Source organism: Carcharodon carcharias, chromosome 6 (genome assembly GCF_017639515.1).
Source record: "Carcharodon carcharias isolate sCarCar2 chromosome 6, sCarCar2.pri, whole genome shotgun sequence".
Lineage (NCBI taxonomy): Eukaryota > Metazoa > Chordata > Chondrichthyes > Lamniformes > Lamnidae > Carcharodon > Carcharodon carcharias.
Genome location: NC_054472.1, coordinates 93,122,923 through 93,140,221, shown reverse-complemented (window position 1 = coordinate 93,140,221; position 17,299 = coordinate 93,122,923). Strand labels below are relative to the sequence as shown.

At 44.4% G+C, this 17,299-nt stretch overlaps 1 protein-coding gene across 1 annotated transcript in view; it reads right to left on the bottom strand.

The window, feature by feature from the left end:
- ttpa (tocopherol (alpha) transfer protein) overlaps positions 1-15,497 on the bottom strand; it is a 60,768-nt gene extending 45,271 nt beyond the window's left edge. The window contains exon 1 of the mRNA XM_041189268.1: positions 15,181-15,497. Coding sequence (XP_041045202.1) covers positions 15,181-15,396 — 216 coding nt within the window. The 5' untranslated portion in view covers positions 15,397-15,497. The remainder of the gene's footprint in view (positions 1-15,180) is intronic.
- Positions 15,498-17,299: the final 1,802 nt, after the last annotated feature.

Genomic DNA, 17,299 nt, shown 5'->3' with positions numbered 1-17,299 from the left:
CAAATGGAAAAATCCCAATGCAAGTTCACTCTCGAGGCAGAGCATTCCCAAGGCCTTGAGGACTTCAGAGTTGGACTCATGGAGGCCACACCCCTTCTTTATGGCACCGGCTACCATAAATCAGGTAGGTTTAAAGGCCCAGCAACTTTCAAGTCCCAAAGGCAATTAGGGATGGGCAATAAATGCTGGCCTAGCCAGCGACGCCAACATCCCATGAATGAATAATAAAGGTTTGTCAGTGGTTAGAATGTGGGGGTGGGGGCATGGGTTGGGTACTCAGGGTGGGGCAGAGTCTGACACTTGTGGGAGGGTCGCACAGTCAGGAGGGGACAGTCGGGCAGTCAGCAGTGAGGGAAGTTGGGTTGAATCGGGCTGGGGGATAGTAGGGGGTAGGGGGGAAGTCCCATGGTGGGGGGGAGGTGACTGCGGGAGTTCCATGTGTGGAGGGATGGTCGGGGGTGGGGGAGTCCCCTCGGGGTTTGGGGGGTAGATACCCATGAGGAGCGGGGAGGGGGAAGTCCCATGGTGGTGGGAGGGGGAAGCCCCGTGGGGCGGATAGAAAATGGGGGAGGATTGGGGAGGAGGTGGAAATCCCATGGGGGTAGTCGGGGTGGGGTGGGGGTGGGGGTGGTGCGGTTTGGAGATGTGGAGAGTGTCTCATGGGGGTCGATGCATGGGTTTGTACAATAGTTACTCAGAAGTTAGATTTGGTTTTGATTCTTCTAACTTTTTCTGGGCAACTATTGATGTAAGACAGTCAGAAACCCAGCCAATGTTTTGTGATTTAAGTCGCACATTCGGATGGCTCCCAGTGCAGGGCAATTGCCCATTGCTGTGCAAACCTTACCTGGGAACTTGCCGGGTGGGCTCCCCAGCGCAGCTTTGGGGTGCCTGGCAGTTACACTACCCTGGCACTTGGAAGCCCTTAACTGAGTGGGAAAAAATTCGGCAGATGGAGTGCAATGTGAGAAAATGCGAGTTTACCCACTTTGCAGGAAGAATAGATAAGCGGAATATTATTTGAATGGAAAGAGTCTGAAGAATGCTGCAGTACAGAGAGATCTGGGTGTCCTTGTACATGAATCATAAAGAGTTAGTATGCGGATACAGCAAGTAATTAGGAAGGCAAATGAAGATAGATATGCTCAGACACTGTCCTGAGGAACTCCTGCATCAATGTTCTGGAGCTGATTGACCTCCAACAACCATTACTATTATCATTTGTGCTAGGTATGACCATAGCAACCGGACAGTCTCCCACTGACTTCAGTTTTACTAGGGCTGCTTGGTGCCACACTCAGTTAATTGCTGTCTTGATGTCAGCAGCAGTCGGTCTTACCTCAACTCTGGAATTTAGGTCTGTGTCCTTATTTGGATCAAGGCTGTAATGTGGGCTGGAACTGAGTGGTCCAAATTGATGTTGCTCAGTAGCACTTTTCATGACTCTTTCCTTCACTTTGTTGATGATTGGGAATCGACTAATCGGGTGGTATTTGGTCAGGTTTGATACGTCCTGCCTCCTTTTTTGTTGACAGGACATGCATTACAATTTTTCGCACTGTAGATGGATGCTAATATACTGGAACAGCTTAGTTAGGGGTACGACTGGTTCTGGAGCATTGATCATCAGTGCCACAGCTGGGGTTGTTGTTGAGATCCATAGTCTTCACTTTGCTGTGGCTCAGTTGATTACACTCCTGCTTCTGTGTTAGATGGTAATGGGTTTATGCCCTAATCCAGAAGTACTGATTAAGTGCTGCACTGTTAATGACAAGAGATTATTTATATTGTGTCTTTAATAAAAGTCCCCAACGTGCTGGTCACATATGGAGATATTAGGCTAGATAACCAAAAGCTTGGTCAAAGAGGCAGGTTTTTAGGACAGTCTTGAAGGAGGAAAGCAAGATAGAGATTTAGGGAGGGAATTCCAGAGCTTAGGGCCGAGGCAACTGAAGGTGAGGCCACCAATGGTGGAGGGATTACAATCAGGTTTTCTCAAGTGGCCAGAATTAGAGAAGGACAGATATCTCAGAGTACTGTGGAGCTGGAGGAGATTACAAAGATGGGGAGGGGTGAAGCCATGGAGCGCTTTGAAAACAAGGACGAGAATTATAAATTCAAGGCATTCTTGACCAGCAGCAGCAGCATAGGTCAGTGAGCACAGGAGGCCAAGGTGCCTTCTTTCCTGTGAGACGTTAAACTGTGGCCCAGTCTGTGATGTCAAAGATTCCATTACACTATTTCAAAGACAATCACGGGAGTAATGTCCTGGCCAATATTTACCCCTCAAACAACATCACAAAAACAAATTATCTGGTGATTATCACAGTGCTGTTTGTGTAAATTAGCTGCTGCATTTCCTACATCTCCTGCCAACGCAAGATGACCACACAAGATGGCTGCCAATACCCTCTTGCACATGCACTCTGGTCCGTTTATGTGTAGAAATTCACTGATGTCAATCTGCTGTGACCAACCTGTCAGTTCCTTTGCAAGTGTGTCAATATACCAAGCACATCTCATTACTCATCAGTCTTAGCAATGTGCTTTAAACCAACACAATCCCAGTTCTGCACACTGCAGTTTAATGTGAACATTTAGGAAATATTGAGAGAAAATATTTTGACATTTAAAAAAGATAGGCCGTGATTTCAAGTTCTGAACAGAACTTGTAGCTTCTGAATGGCTGGTTATGTGCTTCCAGCATTTTCTCTAATGGTTTCAAATTTACAGCATTGTTATTTCTTCTTTGTTTTTAAAATTAGTCCAGATGAACAGAATACGAATTTCATGGAAAGGGCATAAGAAGTTGGGGAGGTGATGGCATTGTGGCACTGTCACTGGACTTGTAATCTAGAGACCCAGGGTAATCTTCTAGGGGCCTGGGTTCAAATCCCACCATGGCAGATGGTGGAATTTAAATTCAATAAAAATCTGGGCTTAAAAGTCTAAAGATGACCATGAAATGATTGTTGTAAAAAAATCCATCTGGTTCATTAATGTCTTTTAGGGAAGGAAATCTGCTGACCTACATGTGACTCTAGACCCATGGCAATGTGGTTGACTCTTAAATACTATCTGAACAAGGGCAATAAATGCTATCGCAGGCCTAGCCAGCAACACCCACATCCCATGAATGAATTAAAAAAGTGAATAGTGCCATGCCTAATGCCATCTTTTGTTTACATTGTGAAGAGGAACTGTTCTAACTTTATTTTGCATTGTAAAACATTAAGTCAAATACATTAAATGCACTATAATGCTGTGCAAAGAAATCATGAAGTCACATACAAATTAATGCATCATGGTGCATCATGCATGTGCGAGTTTTAATTGCATGCTTGACAGGGTAACACTTCTTCAGCAGTGTTCTTCTGCAGCTCCATGATGCTTCATAAATAAGCAATCATTGGTGCAATATTACTGAATCACTCATTCACTTTTTGAAAATAGCAACCTCAAAATTATACACAGTAGCATTACCTCAGGTAATAAACAATGCAACTTCTGCAGTTGCTGTCCATTTTTGATACCTATGTATTTCAGAATATATGAAGGAGTATGAAATAAAAGCAGAAAATGCTGGAAATGGACATTAGACCTGTCAGAATCTATAATGATAAGTGATGGGTTATGGCTCTTTGGATATGCATTCCACATCTTATCTCATGTTTGCTCTGTATGAATGCACACTGACCTGATGTGCTGTTCCAACATTTTGTTTTTACTTCAGAGTTCTAGCATTTGCAGCTTGTCCTTTTTATTTTACAGGTGTACAAGTGACCAATGGATACACTCAAGTATGCTCTGAAATTCCATCACATATAACTGAGTCAACAGCAATAAACACAAATCCCAAATACTATACCACATATGCCCACTCATCAATAACCTGTATTAATTCAGCAAGCAGAAATAAAGCCTGAAAGACTTTATCTGTTTTGGTGTCTTGTCCTATTATGGACTTTATTAGAACAGTTGTTTTATAAATAATAAATTTTATAAATAATAATAAATGAAATTAATAAATGACAAATCAAAAGGGAGAATATTGACACATGAGGATGAAAACCGAGAGACTAAAAACAGATTGCAGCATCTTACAATAGTCAAATAATCCAAAAGAAAGAATCCAAATATAAAGAAAAAGCTAGGCCAATTATACCAAGCTGCTTAAAATACAACTGTTATGATTTGAGCAGTGCCATCTTTTCTCCTAGCCGCTGTTTACTCTGTCACCCAAGATGATATAACAGAGTAAAACAGTGCAACTGTGCATGCATGGGGTTGGTAGCAAACACAGCCTTCCTACATTAAAACAGTGACTACATTCCAGGAGTACTTCATTGACTGTAAATGCTTTGAGGCATCCGGTGGTCATAAAAGGTATTATATTAATGCAAGTTTTTATTTTTCCTTCCAGTGCACTCAGCTGTTTCTTCCTATCATTCAAAGTAATGAAGGCAACAACTGCAAGAGCAGGGTGAGAAATATCATCCACTAGACATTTCCAGCTAAGATGCTGCAAACACTTAAGTCTGTTGTTTATACTCATATGCCATTGTTGAGGATGGGATGTTCCTCCCTTAGTTGCTTATTGTCCACCACTATTCACAACTGAATGTGTCATGGTTACAGAACTTTAACCTGATCCGTTAGTAGTAGAATAATTCTGTTCAACATGCTGCTTTTGTTGTTTAACAAAGTATGTAGTCCTGTGTTGTAGCTTTCCCAAGTTGGTACCTCATTTTTAGGATGCCTAGCGATGTTTCCAGCATACTCTTCTACATTCATTGGACTTGGGATTGTCAGCTGGCTTGATAGTAAGGCAGAAATGAAGGATACAGGTGGAATATAATTCTGCTGCTGCAGATAACTACACCTCATGGTTGCTGTGGTTTAAACTGCTAACTCTGTTCTTAATCTCTTTCACTTAGCACAGGGACAAACCGTGAAAAGGGATATCCAGGGAGTGTACGGTGATCACTCCAACTAATGTGTCATGAACAGAGCGATGCGCAACAGGTAGACTGGTGAGGACAAGGTCAAGTAGGTTACTCCCTCATGTTTATTTTCTTACAACTTGTTCCAAGCCCAATCTGGCAGCTATGTCAATAATCAATGGTGGTACTAATACGCCACTTTCGATGAGGGACATTGTGGCCCTTACCTAGAGTATATTATGTGCTCCTGGTACCCCAATGCATCCTCCAAGTAATTCTGAACATAAAGGAATACTGATTTATCAGCTGTGGGAGGGCAGTAGGTAGTAATTGTAAAACGATTTATTTGACTATCTTCAACCTGAATTAATGATACTTCTTAGGATCCAGGATCAATGTTGAGCTGGGTCACAATACACCCAGGAAGGTTGATGAAGAAATCTGATAGGCTACTGTTATAGGTATAATTATCTGAGTATGACTATATCCATAGGTTGCTTGACTAGTCTGTGGGACAGCTCTCGCAATTTTGGAACCAATCCTCAGATGTTAGTGAGGAGATTTCTTGCACAACCAACTGGACTAGGTGTGCCTTTACTGTGTCCTGATTAGATGCAGCCAAGTTGTCTGTTCTGTTTTATTCTTAATTTTCTTCACGCTGCTTAGTAGAACTGAGTGCTTGCTAATCTACTTCAGGGGACAATTAAGAGCCAATCACCTTGGTGTAGGCCTGGAGTCATGTATAAGCTAGACAGGGTAAATATGGCATGTTCCTTCTCTATTGGACATTAGAAAACCAGTTAGGCTTTTACAACAATCCAACAGCTTCATGGTCACTTTTGCTGTTACCATTCTCTTATTTCCAGATTTGGTTTTAATACAAATTCAAATTCTCAAATTAATATGGTGTAATTTGAATGCAGGATGTCTGAACTATTAGTCTAGGCCCCTTGATGCCTAGCCCAATGATAACCATATGACACTCTATCAGCTTCAAGCCTATTATTTCTTCATACTTTCCCATTTCAGAAAGCACACTTTGAACTAATAATGAAAAAAACTCTGACCTTCTCTTCCACATAGCTGTTATTCCACAGAAATCACGTATTTATTTAGTTGTAAATGTTGTACAATTTGTTGACAGAAAACAGAGGTAACAAGAATGTGAATATGAGAGGTCAAAGATTGCTGGGACATTGACAACATTTTGCAACATTTCTGCTGGGACTATAAATAATTAAATGGCTGAAGAGGTTTTATGTTGTGCACTTTCTGAGGAAGAAAGGAGTCAGAATGCAACAGAAGGGTCCTACTCCCACATACCATTATCCTGTTAACTGAACACAAAGTGAAAGACTAACTTAACTAGACTTTTTTGAGGAACATTATATACGTTAGCTAAGATTCACCAAGAAAGCTGTAAAACAGGGTTATCCTGAAGGCTGCAATTTGACTTGCAGCCAAACTTTAGAATTGACAGCTTATCAAGTTCACTTCAGCCTGAATGAACTCTTATGCCTCTGGCTAGCTTTGCTGTATCCATCAATGTGCTAGTGACACAAGTTTCAAAAATGAATGCTTCCCCAAAGTAGATAGTAGGAAGGCTGGCTAAAAGTTTGAATAAAAAGGTGGTCATTAAGGAAGTTCTTAAGAGAGGAAACAAAGGTAGAGAGATCTCCAGCATACAGCATAGCATCCAATGGTGAGCCAAAGGGAATGAAGGATTCACCAGAAACCATATGTTGGAGGAACACAGGATGCTCAAAGGATTGTATGGCCTGAGGAGTTTGCAGAGCTAGGAAGGAACAACACCGTAAGGATTTTAAACACAAGGATCATAATTTTTAATTTGAAGTGTTGGAGAAACCAGTGGCTAATATAGGTTAGAAGCACAGGGGTGTTCTGTGAGCAGGACTTGGTGCAGGATAGGATGCGAACAGCAAGGTTTTGGATGAGCTTAATTTATGATTTTACAGGGAGAGTGGAAGTTGTGAGGCAGATCAGGAGAGGTTTAGAATAGTCGAGTCTAGAAATGACAAAGACATGGATGTGCTTCGATTGAAGATGGTCAGAGACCATAGTTCAGGTGGGTGATGTTATGGAGCTGGAAGTGAGTGAATGGACAGTATATGGGGTTGGAATCTCAGCTTGGGGTGAAGCCTGGTGGCTCAAGAGACAGAGTGAGTTAAATTGGTGGCCAGCATACAGTTTGTAGAATGAACTAATGACAATAGCATTAGCCTTTCTAATCTTTAACTAGAGGCTGGTGGATGTTGGATATGCACTCTGACAACACAGGTGCAGTGAAGGGCTAAGGCCATACAGGCAATTGCATACGAGGAAAAGATTTTAAAATCTGAGGTATTAATTGACCAGGAGTCAATGTAGGTCAGTGAGTAGAACAGTGATGGGTAAATGTAACTTGTTGCGAATTAGGAAACATGCAGCAGGGCTTTGGCTGAGCTGAAATTTATTTTGGGTGGAAAATAGGAGGCCGGACAGGAGAGTATTGGAATATTGAATCTGGAGGTAAGAAAGCAAGAATGAGTGTTTCTCCATCAGCAGAATGAGATGAGGCAGGGTTTGAGATAGGCAATATCACAGACATGGAAAGAGGTGCTTTGATGATAGTGAGGCTAAGGGGCCAGAAACTTAGCTCAGGATCAAATAGGACAGAGATGGTGAACAGCCTAGTTCAGCCTAAAGCAGCAGCCAGAAAGGGAGATGGAATCAAATGAGTTTGTGACAGGGGTTGAAGATAATGGGCTAAATTTTGTCTCTAATGGTCAAGTCTTGCTACTGGAGCCAAAATGGGAACCAAGCATGTTCTAGCAATTGATAGGACAATTGGATGGCATTTTGCCAGCAGCAGACAATTAAATAGCCACCACCAGGGCTGGCGTCCTCAAGAACTGCCAGCCCAATCAGAGGGCCAGCAGCTTGGCAGCCTTAGCAGCCTCTGCTAGTGGTGGCCAAGGCTGAGGCCACAACCCCAGAGAGAGGGCACCTCAATGGTGGGGTGCCCTCAAAGAGAAATAAGCTAGGCTGGGGCAAGCAGGGCCATGGCGATCAGGGGGGTGGGGGTGAGGAGGAAATTGTGGTGCACTGGCAGCAATGTCTCTGTAGGAGTGGCCGTTGCCACCGAGGGGACCCTCCATGGACCATGGTGTGCTGTTCAAGGAGGGCAACCACTCACTCCCCGGAACCTGGTGGGAGGCTGCCAGGGTTTACTTGATGGTCTCCCTGTGTGATGGTGGGTCTTCCCATCATGGGCAATATGCCCACAGGGGCAGGAAGAGACTCTTAATTGATCACTTGAGTAGCTCAATTGACTGCCCAGTGGGAGGCCATGTTGTCAAGGTCCTCACTGCTGGCAGTATGACATGACGCCAGGATGACATTTAGTTCTGCTCCCAACATCTTCCCCGCCATATTGCCAGCCTTCCCACTTCCCAAGCAATCTCCAATGAATCAAGAAAATTCAGTATTTGATGTTCCAATAAAAGAGAATCTCGAAAAGATGAGAGTTTAGGGCCAGGGTACAGTGGGGGAACATTGAGGGATGTTTGGTCCAGTAAGCTAATGGACGGAGGGATGAAACAGAGGCAGCTGAACAGATAGTCTCATCTTAGTGACAAGTAGTCCATGGGCACCTCATGTTTGTTGTTGGAGATGAGAGTGGAGGGAGCAGGGAGAGGGATTTAAGAAAACAGACGGTGCTGGAGGAAAGTTTTCTTTGCATACAGAACAGAGCAATGCTGGAGTAGTGAGCAGTTTGACATAGCAGACATTGTTGTGGTCTACCCAGATCTGGTGACAAATGATTAAATCAGTTGAAAGACTCAAGCATTTTAAGCATTGTTCACTATCAATGGTAAGTACATTCTGTCTTGGTCCTACGTACATGCACCAGAGTTTCTTTCTCCAGGTTAAAACACCATTTTCCATGATCGTCCCATTCCCCTAGTACATCTAAATGCTTTTTTCTCAGAAGGCTGTACTCCATTACAGATTTAACACTTGTAAAAATTCTAGTGTAATCTGTAAATCTTCTGACCATATCCCAACACCAGTGCTCAAGTCATTCATAAAAGCAGTGAGTATCAATCACTGGAGGATACCATGAGTAACCTGCTACCAGGGCAACCCACAACTGTGGAATACAACATTTCCCCTGTCAAATAGGAGTCAATTCCTAATCCAGTGTATTAAATTCCCACTGATATCACAAGATTATATCTTGAGAAGTAACCTAGTGTGTGATACAGTATCAAAGGTTTTCTGAAAATGTCAATCAGATTAACCTTATCCACTAACCTTTTAACTTCTTCAGGAAACCAATTAAGCTTATAGACACAACCTTCTTTTCTGGGAGCCTTATTGAATACTAATGGCTCCTTCTCTTTCCCAGTGATCACAAGGAACATCTATTAGGATCTTGCTATGCATCTTTCTTATGATAGATGATAGACTGATGGGGCTGTAGTTCCCCGGCTCTGATTTGTCCACTTTTTTGAAAACTGGAGATAGACGATCTACCTTCCAATCTAAAGGAACAATTCCGACTTTATTGAAGAGATGAGTAAAGGGCTCACAGAGCACTTATACCATCTCCCTGACCATCCTTCACTGGATGTCATCTGGCCTTAAATATGTTGAAATTTCTGATTCTATCCAAGCCGAAATCTCCATCTATTTTAATATTTATCACATCATTTACTATTGTATATTCCAGAGCTGAAATATGAAGAGAATTGCAGCATAATCCTCTGGCTCACTCAAAAGGATACCAACAGGGAAAGTATTAAAAAACATGCCTGTTCCTCAGATGGTGTTTCTCAAACCTTTTTAGTGGAAGGACTGCTTTTCAAATGGATTAGCATCACAGATCATCCTCATCTAAACTAAAGCACTATAAACTCCTTGCCCAATTACACTTCTACATGGTGTCTACATGTGACTCCAGATCTGCAGTAATGCGATTGACTCTGAAATGGCCTAGCAAGCCACTCAAACCACTAAAAAGCCAATAAAAAGGAATTAAACTGATCAACTTTTATCGATCTAGGCACCTGAAACAATAACGGCAATCCCAGCCCTCTCGGCCTCTGGGGGTTTGTGCCAAAATTGTGGAAGCTGTCTCACAGACTAGTCAAGCAACAGCCTGACATAGTCATACTCATGGAATCATACCTTACAGATCGTGTCCCAGACATCATCACCATTCCTGGGTATGTCCTGCCCCACCACCAGTAGAGGCACAGTGCTATACAGTCGGAAGAGAGTTTCCCCGGGAGTCCTTAGCATCGACTCCAACCCTCATCAGGTCAAACGTGGGCAAGGAAACCTCCTGCTGATTACCATGTACCACCCTCCCTCAGCTGATGACTACTTGGAGGAAGCACTGAGTGTGGCAAGGGTGCAGAATGTACTCTGGGTGGGGGACTTCAATGTCCATCACCAAGAATGGCTTGGCAGCACAAGCACAGACCAAGCTGGCCGAGTTCTAAAGAACATTGTTACTAGATTGGGTCCAATAAGAGGGAAAAACATACTTGACCTCATCCTCACCAACCTGCCTGCTGCAGATGCATCTGTCCATGACAGTATCGGTAGGAGTGACAACTACACAGTCCTTGTGGAGACAAAGTTCCGTCTTCACATTGAGGGTACACTCCATCGTGTTGTGTGGCACTACCACTGTGCTAAATGGGATAAACAGATCTAGCAACTCAAGACTGGGCATCCATGAGGCACTGGGGGCCAACAGCAGCAGCAGCAGAATTGCACTCAACCATAATCTGTAACCTCATGGCCCAGCATTTCCTCCACTCTACCATTACCACCAAGCCAGGGGATCAACCCTGGTTCAATGAAGAGTGCAGGAGGGCATGCCAGAAGCAGCACCAAGCAGAACTAAAAATGAGGTGCCAACCTGGTGAAGCTATAACGCAGGGCTACTTGCTTACTAAACCGCATAAGCAGCAAGTGATGGACTGAGCTAAGCGATTCTACTACCAATGGATCAGATCTAAGCTCTGAAGTCCTGCCACATCGAGCCGTAAATGGGGGTGGACAATTAAACAACTCACTGGAGGAGGATATCCCCATCCTTAATGATGGAGGAGCCCAGCACATCAGTGCAAAAGATAAGGCTGAAGCACTCAACAATCTTCAGTTAGAAGTGCCAAGTGGATGACCTTCTCCGGAGGTCCCCAGCAACACAGATGCCAGTCTTCAGCTACTTTGATTCACTTCACGTAATATCAAGAAACGGCTGAAGGCACTGGATGCTGCAAAGGCTATGGGCCCTGACAATATTCCAGCAATAGTACTGAAGACATGTGCTCCAGAACTTGCCGCACCCCTAGCCAAGCTTTTCCATTACAGCTACAACACTGGCATCTACCTGGCTATGTGCAAAATTGCCCGGGTATGTCCTGTACACAAAAAGCAGGACAAATCCAACACTGCCAATTTTCACTCCATCAGTCTACACTTGATCATCAGTAAAGTGATGGAAGGGGTCATCAACAAGTGGCTATCAAGCGCCATTTGCTTCACAATAACCTGCTTGCTGATGCTCAGTTTGGGTTCCGCGAGGGCCACTCAGCTTCTGACCTCATTGCAGCCTTGGTTCAAACATGGACAAAAAGGCTGAACTCCAGACATGAGGTGAGAGTGACAGCCCTTGAGATCAAGGCAGCATTTGACTGAGTGTGGCATCAAGGAACCCTAACAAAATTGGAGTCAATGGGAATCAGTGAGAAAACTCTCCACTGGTTGGAGTCATACCTAACACAAAGGAAGATGGTTGTGGTTGTTGGAGGTCAATCATCTCAGTTCCAGGACATCACTGCAGGAGTTCCTCAGGGTAATGTCCTAGGCCCAACCATCTTCAACTGTTTCATCAATGACCTTCCTTCCAACATAAGGTCAGAAGTGGGGATGTTTGCTGATGATTGCACAATGTTCAGCACCATTTGCGACTCCTCAGATATTGAATGTTTCCATGTGTAAATGCAGCAAGACCTGGACAATATTCAGGCTTGGGCTGACAAATGGCAAATAAAATTCATGCCATACAAATGCCAGGCAATGACCATCTCCAACAAGAGAGAATCCAACCATCACCCTTTGATGTTCAATGGCATTACCATTGCTGAATCCCCCACTATCATCATCCTGGGGGTTACCATTGACCAGAAACTGAACTGGGCTAGCCATATAAATTCTGTGGCTACAAGAACAGGTCAGAAGACAGGAACCCTGTAGTGGGTAACTCACCTCCTGACTCCCCAAACCCTGTCTACCAACCACAATGCACAAGTCAGGAGTGTCATGGAATACTTCCCACTTGCCTGGATGAGTGCAGCTCCAACAACACTCAAAAAGCTTGATACTGTCCAGGACACAGCAGCCCACTTGATTAGCACCCCATCCACAAACATTCACACCCTCCATGACCGAGGAACAGAGGCAGCAGTGTGTATCATCTACAAGATGCACTGCAGAAACTTACCAAGGCTCCATAGGCAGCACCTTCCAAACCCACAACCATTACCATCTGGAAGGACAAGGGCAGCAGAAACATGGGAACACCACCACCTGGAAATTCTCCTCCAAGCCACTCACTATCTTGATTTGGAAATATGTCAAAATCCTGGAACTCCCTCCCTAACAGCACTGTGGGTGTACCTATGCTACATAGACTGCAGCGGTTCAAGAAGACAGCTCACCACCACCTTCTCGAGAGCAATTAGGAATGAGTAATAAATGTTAGCCTAGCCAGTAACATCCACATCTTGTAAATTAATTTTTAAAAAGTTTGGTTTAATCATCATTCCACATTGGGTTGCCAACCTCCAGGATTGGCCTGGAGTCTCCAGGAATTGCCTATCTATCTCCAGGAAAGGTGTGTGCAACCCTGGAGAAAAATCATTGAACATTCAAAAAGGTTGTTTTTTTCTGTTATTTTCTTTGAACATTTCTCTTTGAAGTATTGAAAATGGGAGAAAAAGGCAGTTTGTCTGACAGTCAATCATCAACCAATTGGGTAATGAGTCTTTTTGCTTTCCAAATGGTATAGGAAGGCAGTGCATCACAAGGACAGATGTGTTGGCCGACTAATGGCTGCAGTGTGGGGCAAAGTCCTGTGATGAAACCTCCAGGAAAACATTTCATCACAGCTGGCAACCCTAATTCCAAGCCCCTGGACAATTCTGATATATTGTGGCTCCTGCCTATCGTCCCCCATCCTCAGCCCTGCAAGTTCATTCCAGAGGTCCCTGGAGCCTTTTGTCTCCTCTCTTGGAATTCTCAACCTGGAGCCCCACTAATTCAGGTCCCTTTCCAGAGGTGCCCCACTGCTCTCCCACCAGTGTCTCACCGTGTGAGTGCACCAGGCCCTGTGGCCTGAAATCCAACTTGGTGTGGGAGTTCTTTGCTGCGCCCACCAAGCAGACGAAGGAAACCCAATTTGCACCCTCACAGCATTGGGACCCGGCTCATTCACACTATTCCTCGGAAAAGTGGAAAACATCTCTAGACCCCCGAAGGCCATGGATCAGTGTGAGATACCTCAGATGTTTGACTGTAGCAGAAACAGCTTCTGACATGATGCCCTTTACCGCTCGCAACAGAAATCGTGCATCATTAGAAAGATCAGGTAACCTCCTGTATAGAAAATTCTCATTTACTTCCAATTAGCAAGTCGAATCCTAAATAAAACTGCTGAGCTAAAAACTGACAGTGAAGCATTGGAGAGCATCAGAGCCGTCAACGGGAATCCTTCTCCCAACATGGAGATACTGTGAGACCCTGCCCAGAACCACACAGCAAGAGAGAACATCTATGGATCTGTTATCAATTAAAATGGAATTCTGATCTAACCGCACCCCCCCCCCCCCACCCCCCTCCCCACCACCCCCCCCAAACCAGACAGGATAAATTGAACAAACTTGCATAACATAATCATGCTTAAACAGCGTTGACATTTCAAAATTAAATTGTACCTACTACCCTTACCCCACTTTTAAGAACAAAGAACATTAAAACCAAGAAAGGCCAGCCAGCCATATACCCAGAAAAATAAACTGGGGTGATGCTGATTTCTGGCCACCCTACTGGCAGAGCACCCTGGTTGGTCAATCATACCCATGGTGAAGAGGGAGCTGTTGTTTTGAGGACTCAACAAGACAGAGACAGGGTGCCAAAGAGGCAGCTTGCTCGATTAAATAGCTACAAAGTCATATGGTATTTGAAGGACAAAAACAGGCCAATCAGCCCAATAGATCCATACCAGTGGTTATGTTCCACAAAAGCCTCCTCCTACCTTTCTTCATCTAACCTCATCAACACATCCTTCTATTCTTTTCTCCCTCATATATTTATCTAGCTTCCTCCAAAATGGATCAAGTAGAATGGATTAAGACTGGTCAATATTGGGCCAATATGACTAGCAGTGTGGCCTAGGGACATGGGTGTGCAGTACATTCATGGTGGAGGGATTCCCCAGGGCAATTGCAACACTGGTTATTTATGTGGAGCTGAGAGGAGCAGTGCTGCTCCTACCTGCCTAAAGAAATCATTTCAAACTTTCCTTTGCTGAGTCTCCTAGGCTCTATTTACTGTGGAAGTGATTGGAAACTGCACAACACATAGATTAAGCCCTAAAGAGGTACTCCATGGAGGTCTTGTGGCCCAATGGATAGTATCCCTGTCTCTAAGCCAGAAATTCCGGGATAAAGAAGGTGCATTAATAATACAGCCCCAAAAGGTTGAATATCAACTTGTAAATGCTTCCGACATGTGCCAATGTCAAGTGGTAAGAGCGGAGATATTCCTGCTCAGCCACGTGATGGAAATAAAATTTGGGCCGCGATCGTCACTATCCATGGTGCTTGGGCTGCAGTGACACCGAGTCTTTGAATAGGGTGAATGACAGATATTTCTCACTCAATTTTTGCTCATGACCAGGTTAACACAAGTGTTATGTTATTTATAATCCTGAAAGTCATCCCCAGCTAGCGACTGCGGCACCCGAGGCAGGTGTCAAGAACTGGAAACATCGAAAAGTTTAGGTGTCGAAACGTTATTTTTTCTGCTCCCTGCTCTGTGCCACGGAAATCTCAGATTGCCAGGTGGGAATCTCACATCCTATAACCCGACATCACCGTCCTTCTCTCCCCCTGCCCTGTTTGAGCTAATTCCTTCCCTTGCTCTTGGTCTGCCTCACCTTCAGCGCCAGCTCGATGTCGAAGTCCCGGGCTCTGAGGAATTTGAGAAGGAATTCATTCTCCAAGCCCAGTGGCCAGGCTGGGCTGTGCTTCAGCGCTCGGAGCCGGAGCTCCGAGATGGAGCGAAGCATTGAGCCGGAGTAAAGTTGGTCCTCAGACGGATCCTCGCCACTGTGACCCGGCTTCCCTTCCTGCGGATTATACTCGGCCGACATGGTCTCCACTATTTTCAATGACTGGAGTTGGCAGCAGCCGCTCTGGAAACCCACGATCCACTCGGCCTTTTCCAGCTATGATACTTTTCAACACCATAGCACCTAAAAGTTACACCGGAACTTCACTTGTAGGCGGGACTAAGGCGACATCCAACCGCATATAATCGTTCCACTTGCCCTGATGGTTTTGCTGTTTTCTTACACAATAACTGGGCTGAGTTATGCTGCAAGATGTTGGCCAACGCGGGCAGAGCAGAAGAGAAGCCAGATTCGTTCTTTTTTGCAAAACAAAAACAGAATTACCTGGAAAAACTCAGCAGGTCTGGCAGCATCGGCGGAGAAGAAAAGAATTGACGTTTCGAGTCCTCATGAAACTGTGGAAGGGTCATGAGGGCTGCTGAGTTTTTCCAGGTAATTCTGTTTTTGTTTTGCATTTCCAGCATCCGCAGTTTTTTGTTTTTATCTTCTTTTTTGGTCAGTTTTATTTTCCAGTGAGGCCCAAACTCCGATACCCCAGTGTTTTTTTTAAGGCTTTCAAAATAATCTGTTAATTTTATTTTATAACATCAAAAATTGCATAAAACAATTTTATCGAGCTGGCCGAGGCTGTTGAGTTAGCCAAGAGCTGGAGAGGTTTCAGCTGAACATGCAGAAGGTCATTGAGTACCAGGCTTTACTGCTCCGAGTCAATAAATTAATTCCAAAACAAAGTTCCGTAACTGATAAAACAAACATGAAAGGTTCAAAATCGTTCACTGACTACTGATAAACCAAAACTTAGACACAGCCGCCAATCACCATGGTCTCGCTGTTCTTTAGTTGGGGGCTTCACTGGGATCTTGCCTCATCTTCTTCCAATTGCGCTTCAATCTGCGCATCCATTTCCCCCTCCACTTGGCCCTCATGATCTGGAAGCGAAGCAGCTCCCACTCGCATTATGGTCGCAGTTATGCCCCAGTGTACGTGCACACATTGCACAGAGAGAGCAGGGGGCCAACACACAACTAGCGTTTTCTTCTCTATTATGTCACTCGCTCGTACGGCCAGAATTTGTGGGGTTTAGGACACTGATCACCGCTCTGGATCTGATCGCAACTTCTGGATTTAGCGCAAGCACAGATTAACAGAGAAATTCGGAAGTTATTCACTGGTCTGCCATAGGTTGCCCTATGCCCTCCACCTAACCCCCTCCGCAACCCCTCAACAAATCAATTGACTGGATGAGGCTTGTCCTTTTCTTATATTTTTATATATTTCTCATATTACTGTTAGAACCCCTATTGCAAAGTCAAGCTTTAATCAGAGGTGTAACTGGGTTTTTAATGGTGATCTGATTGATAATTACTGCTGACCATTGTACAATCATGTGTGAACATCCCCACTTCTGACCTTAAGATGGAAGGAAGGTCATTGATGAAGTAGCTGAAGATGGTTGGGCCCAGGACACTACCCTGAGGAACTCCTGCAGTGATGTCCTGGAGCTGAGATGACTGACCTCACAACCACCTTCCTTTGTGCTAGGTATGACTCCAACCAGTGGAAAGTTTTCTCCCTGATTCCCATTGACTTCAGTTTTGTGAGGGCTCCCTGATGCCACACTTGGTCAATTGTGGCCTTGATGTCAAGGGCAGTCACTCTCACCTCACCTCTTGGGTTCAGTTCTTTAGTCCATGATTGGATTACTGAGGTCAGGAGCTGAGTGGCCCCAGTAGAACCCAAACTGGGCGTCAGTGAGCATGTTATCACTGAGTATGTGTCGCTTGATAGCACTGTTGATGACAATATAGTTCGAAGTCAGGATGGTGAGTGACTTGGAGGGGAACTTGCAGCAGGTGGTGTTCCCATGTGTCTGCTACCCTTCACCTTCTAGGTGGCAGAGGTTATGAATTAGGAAGGTGCTGTC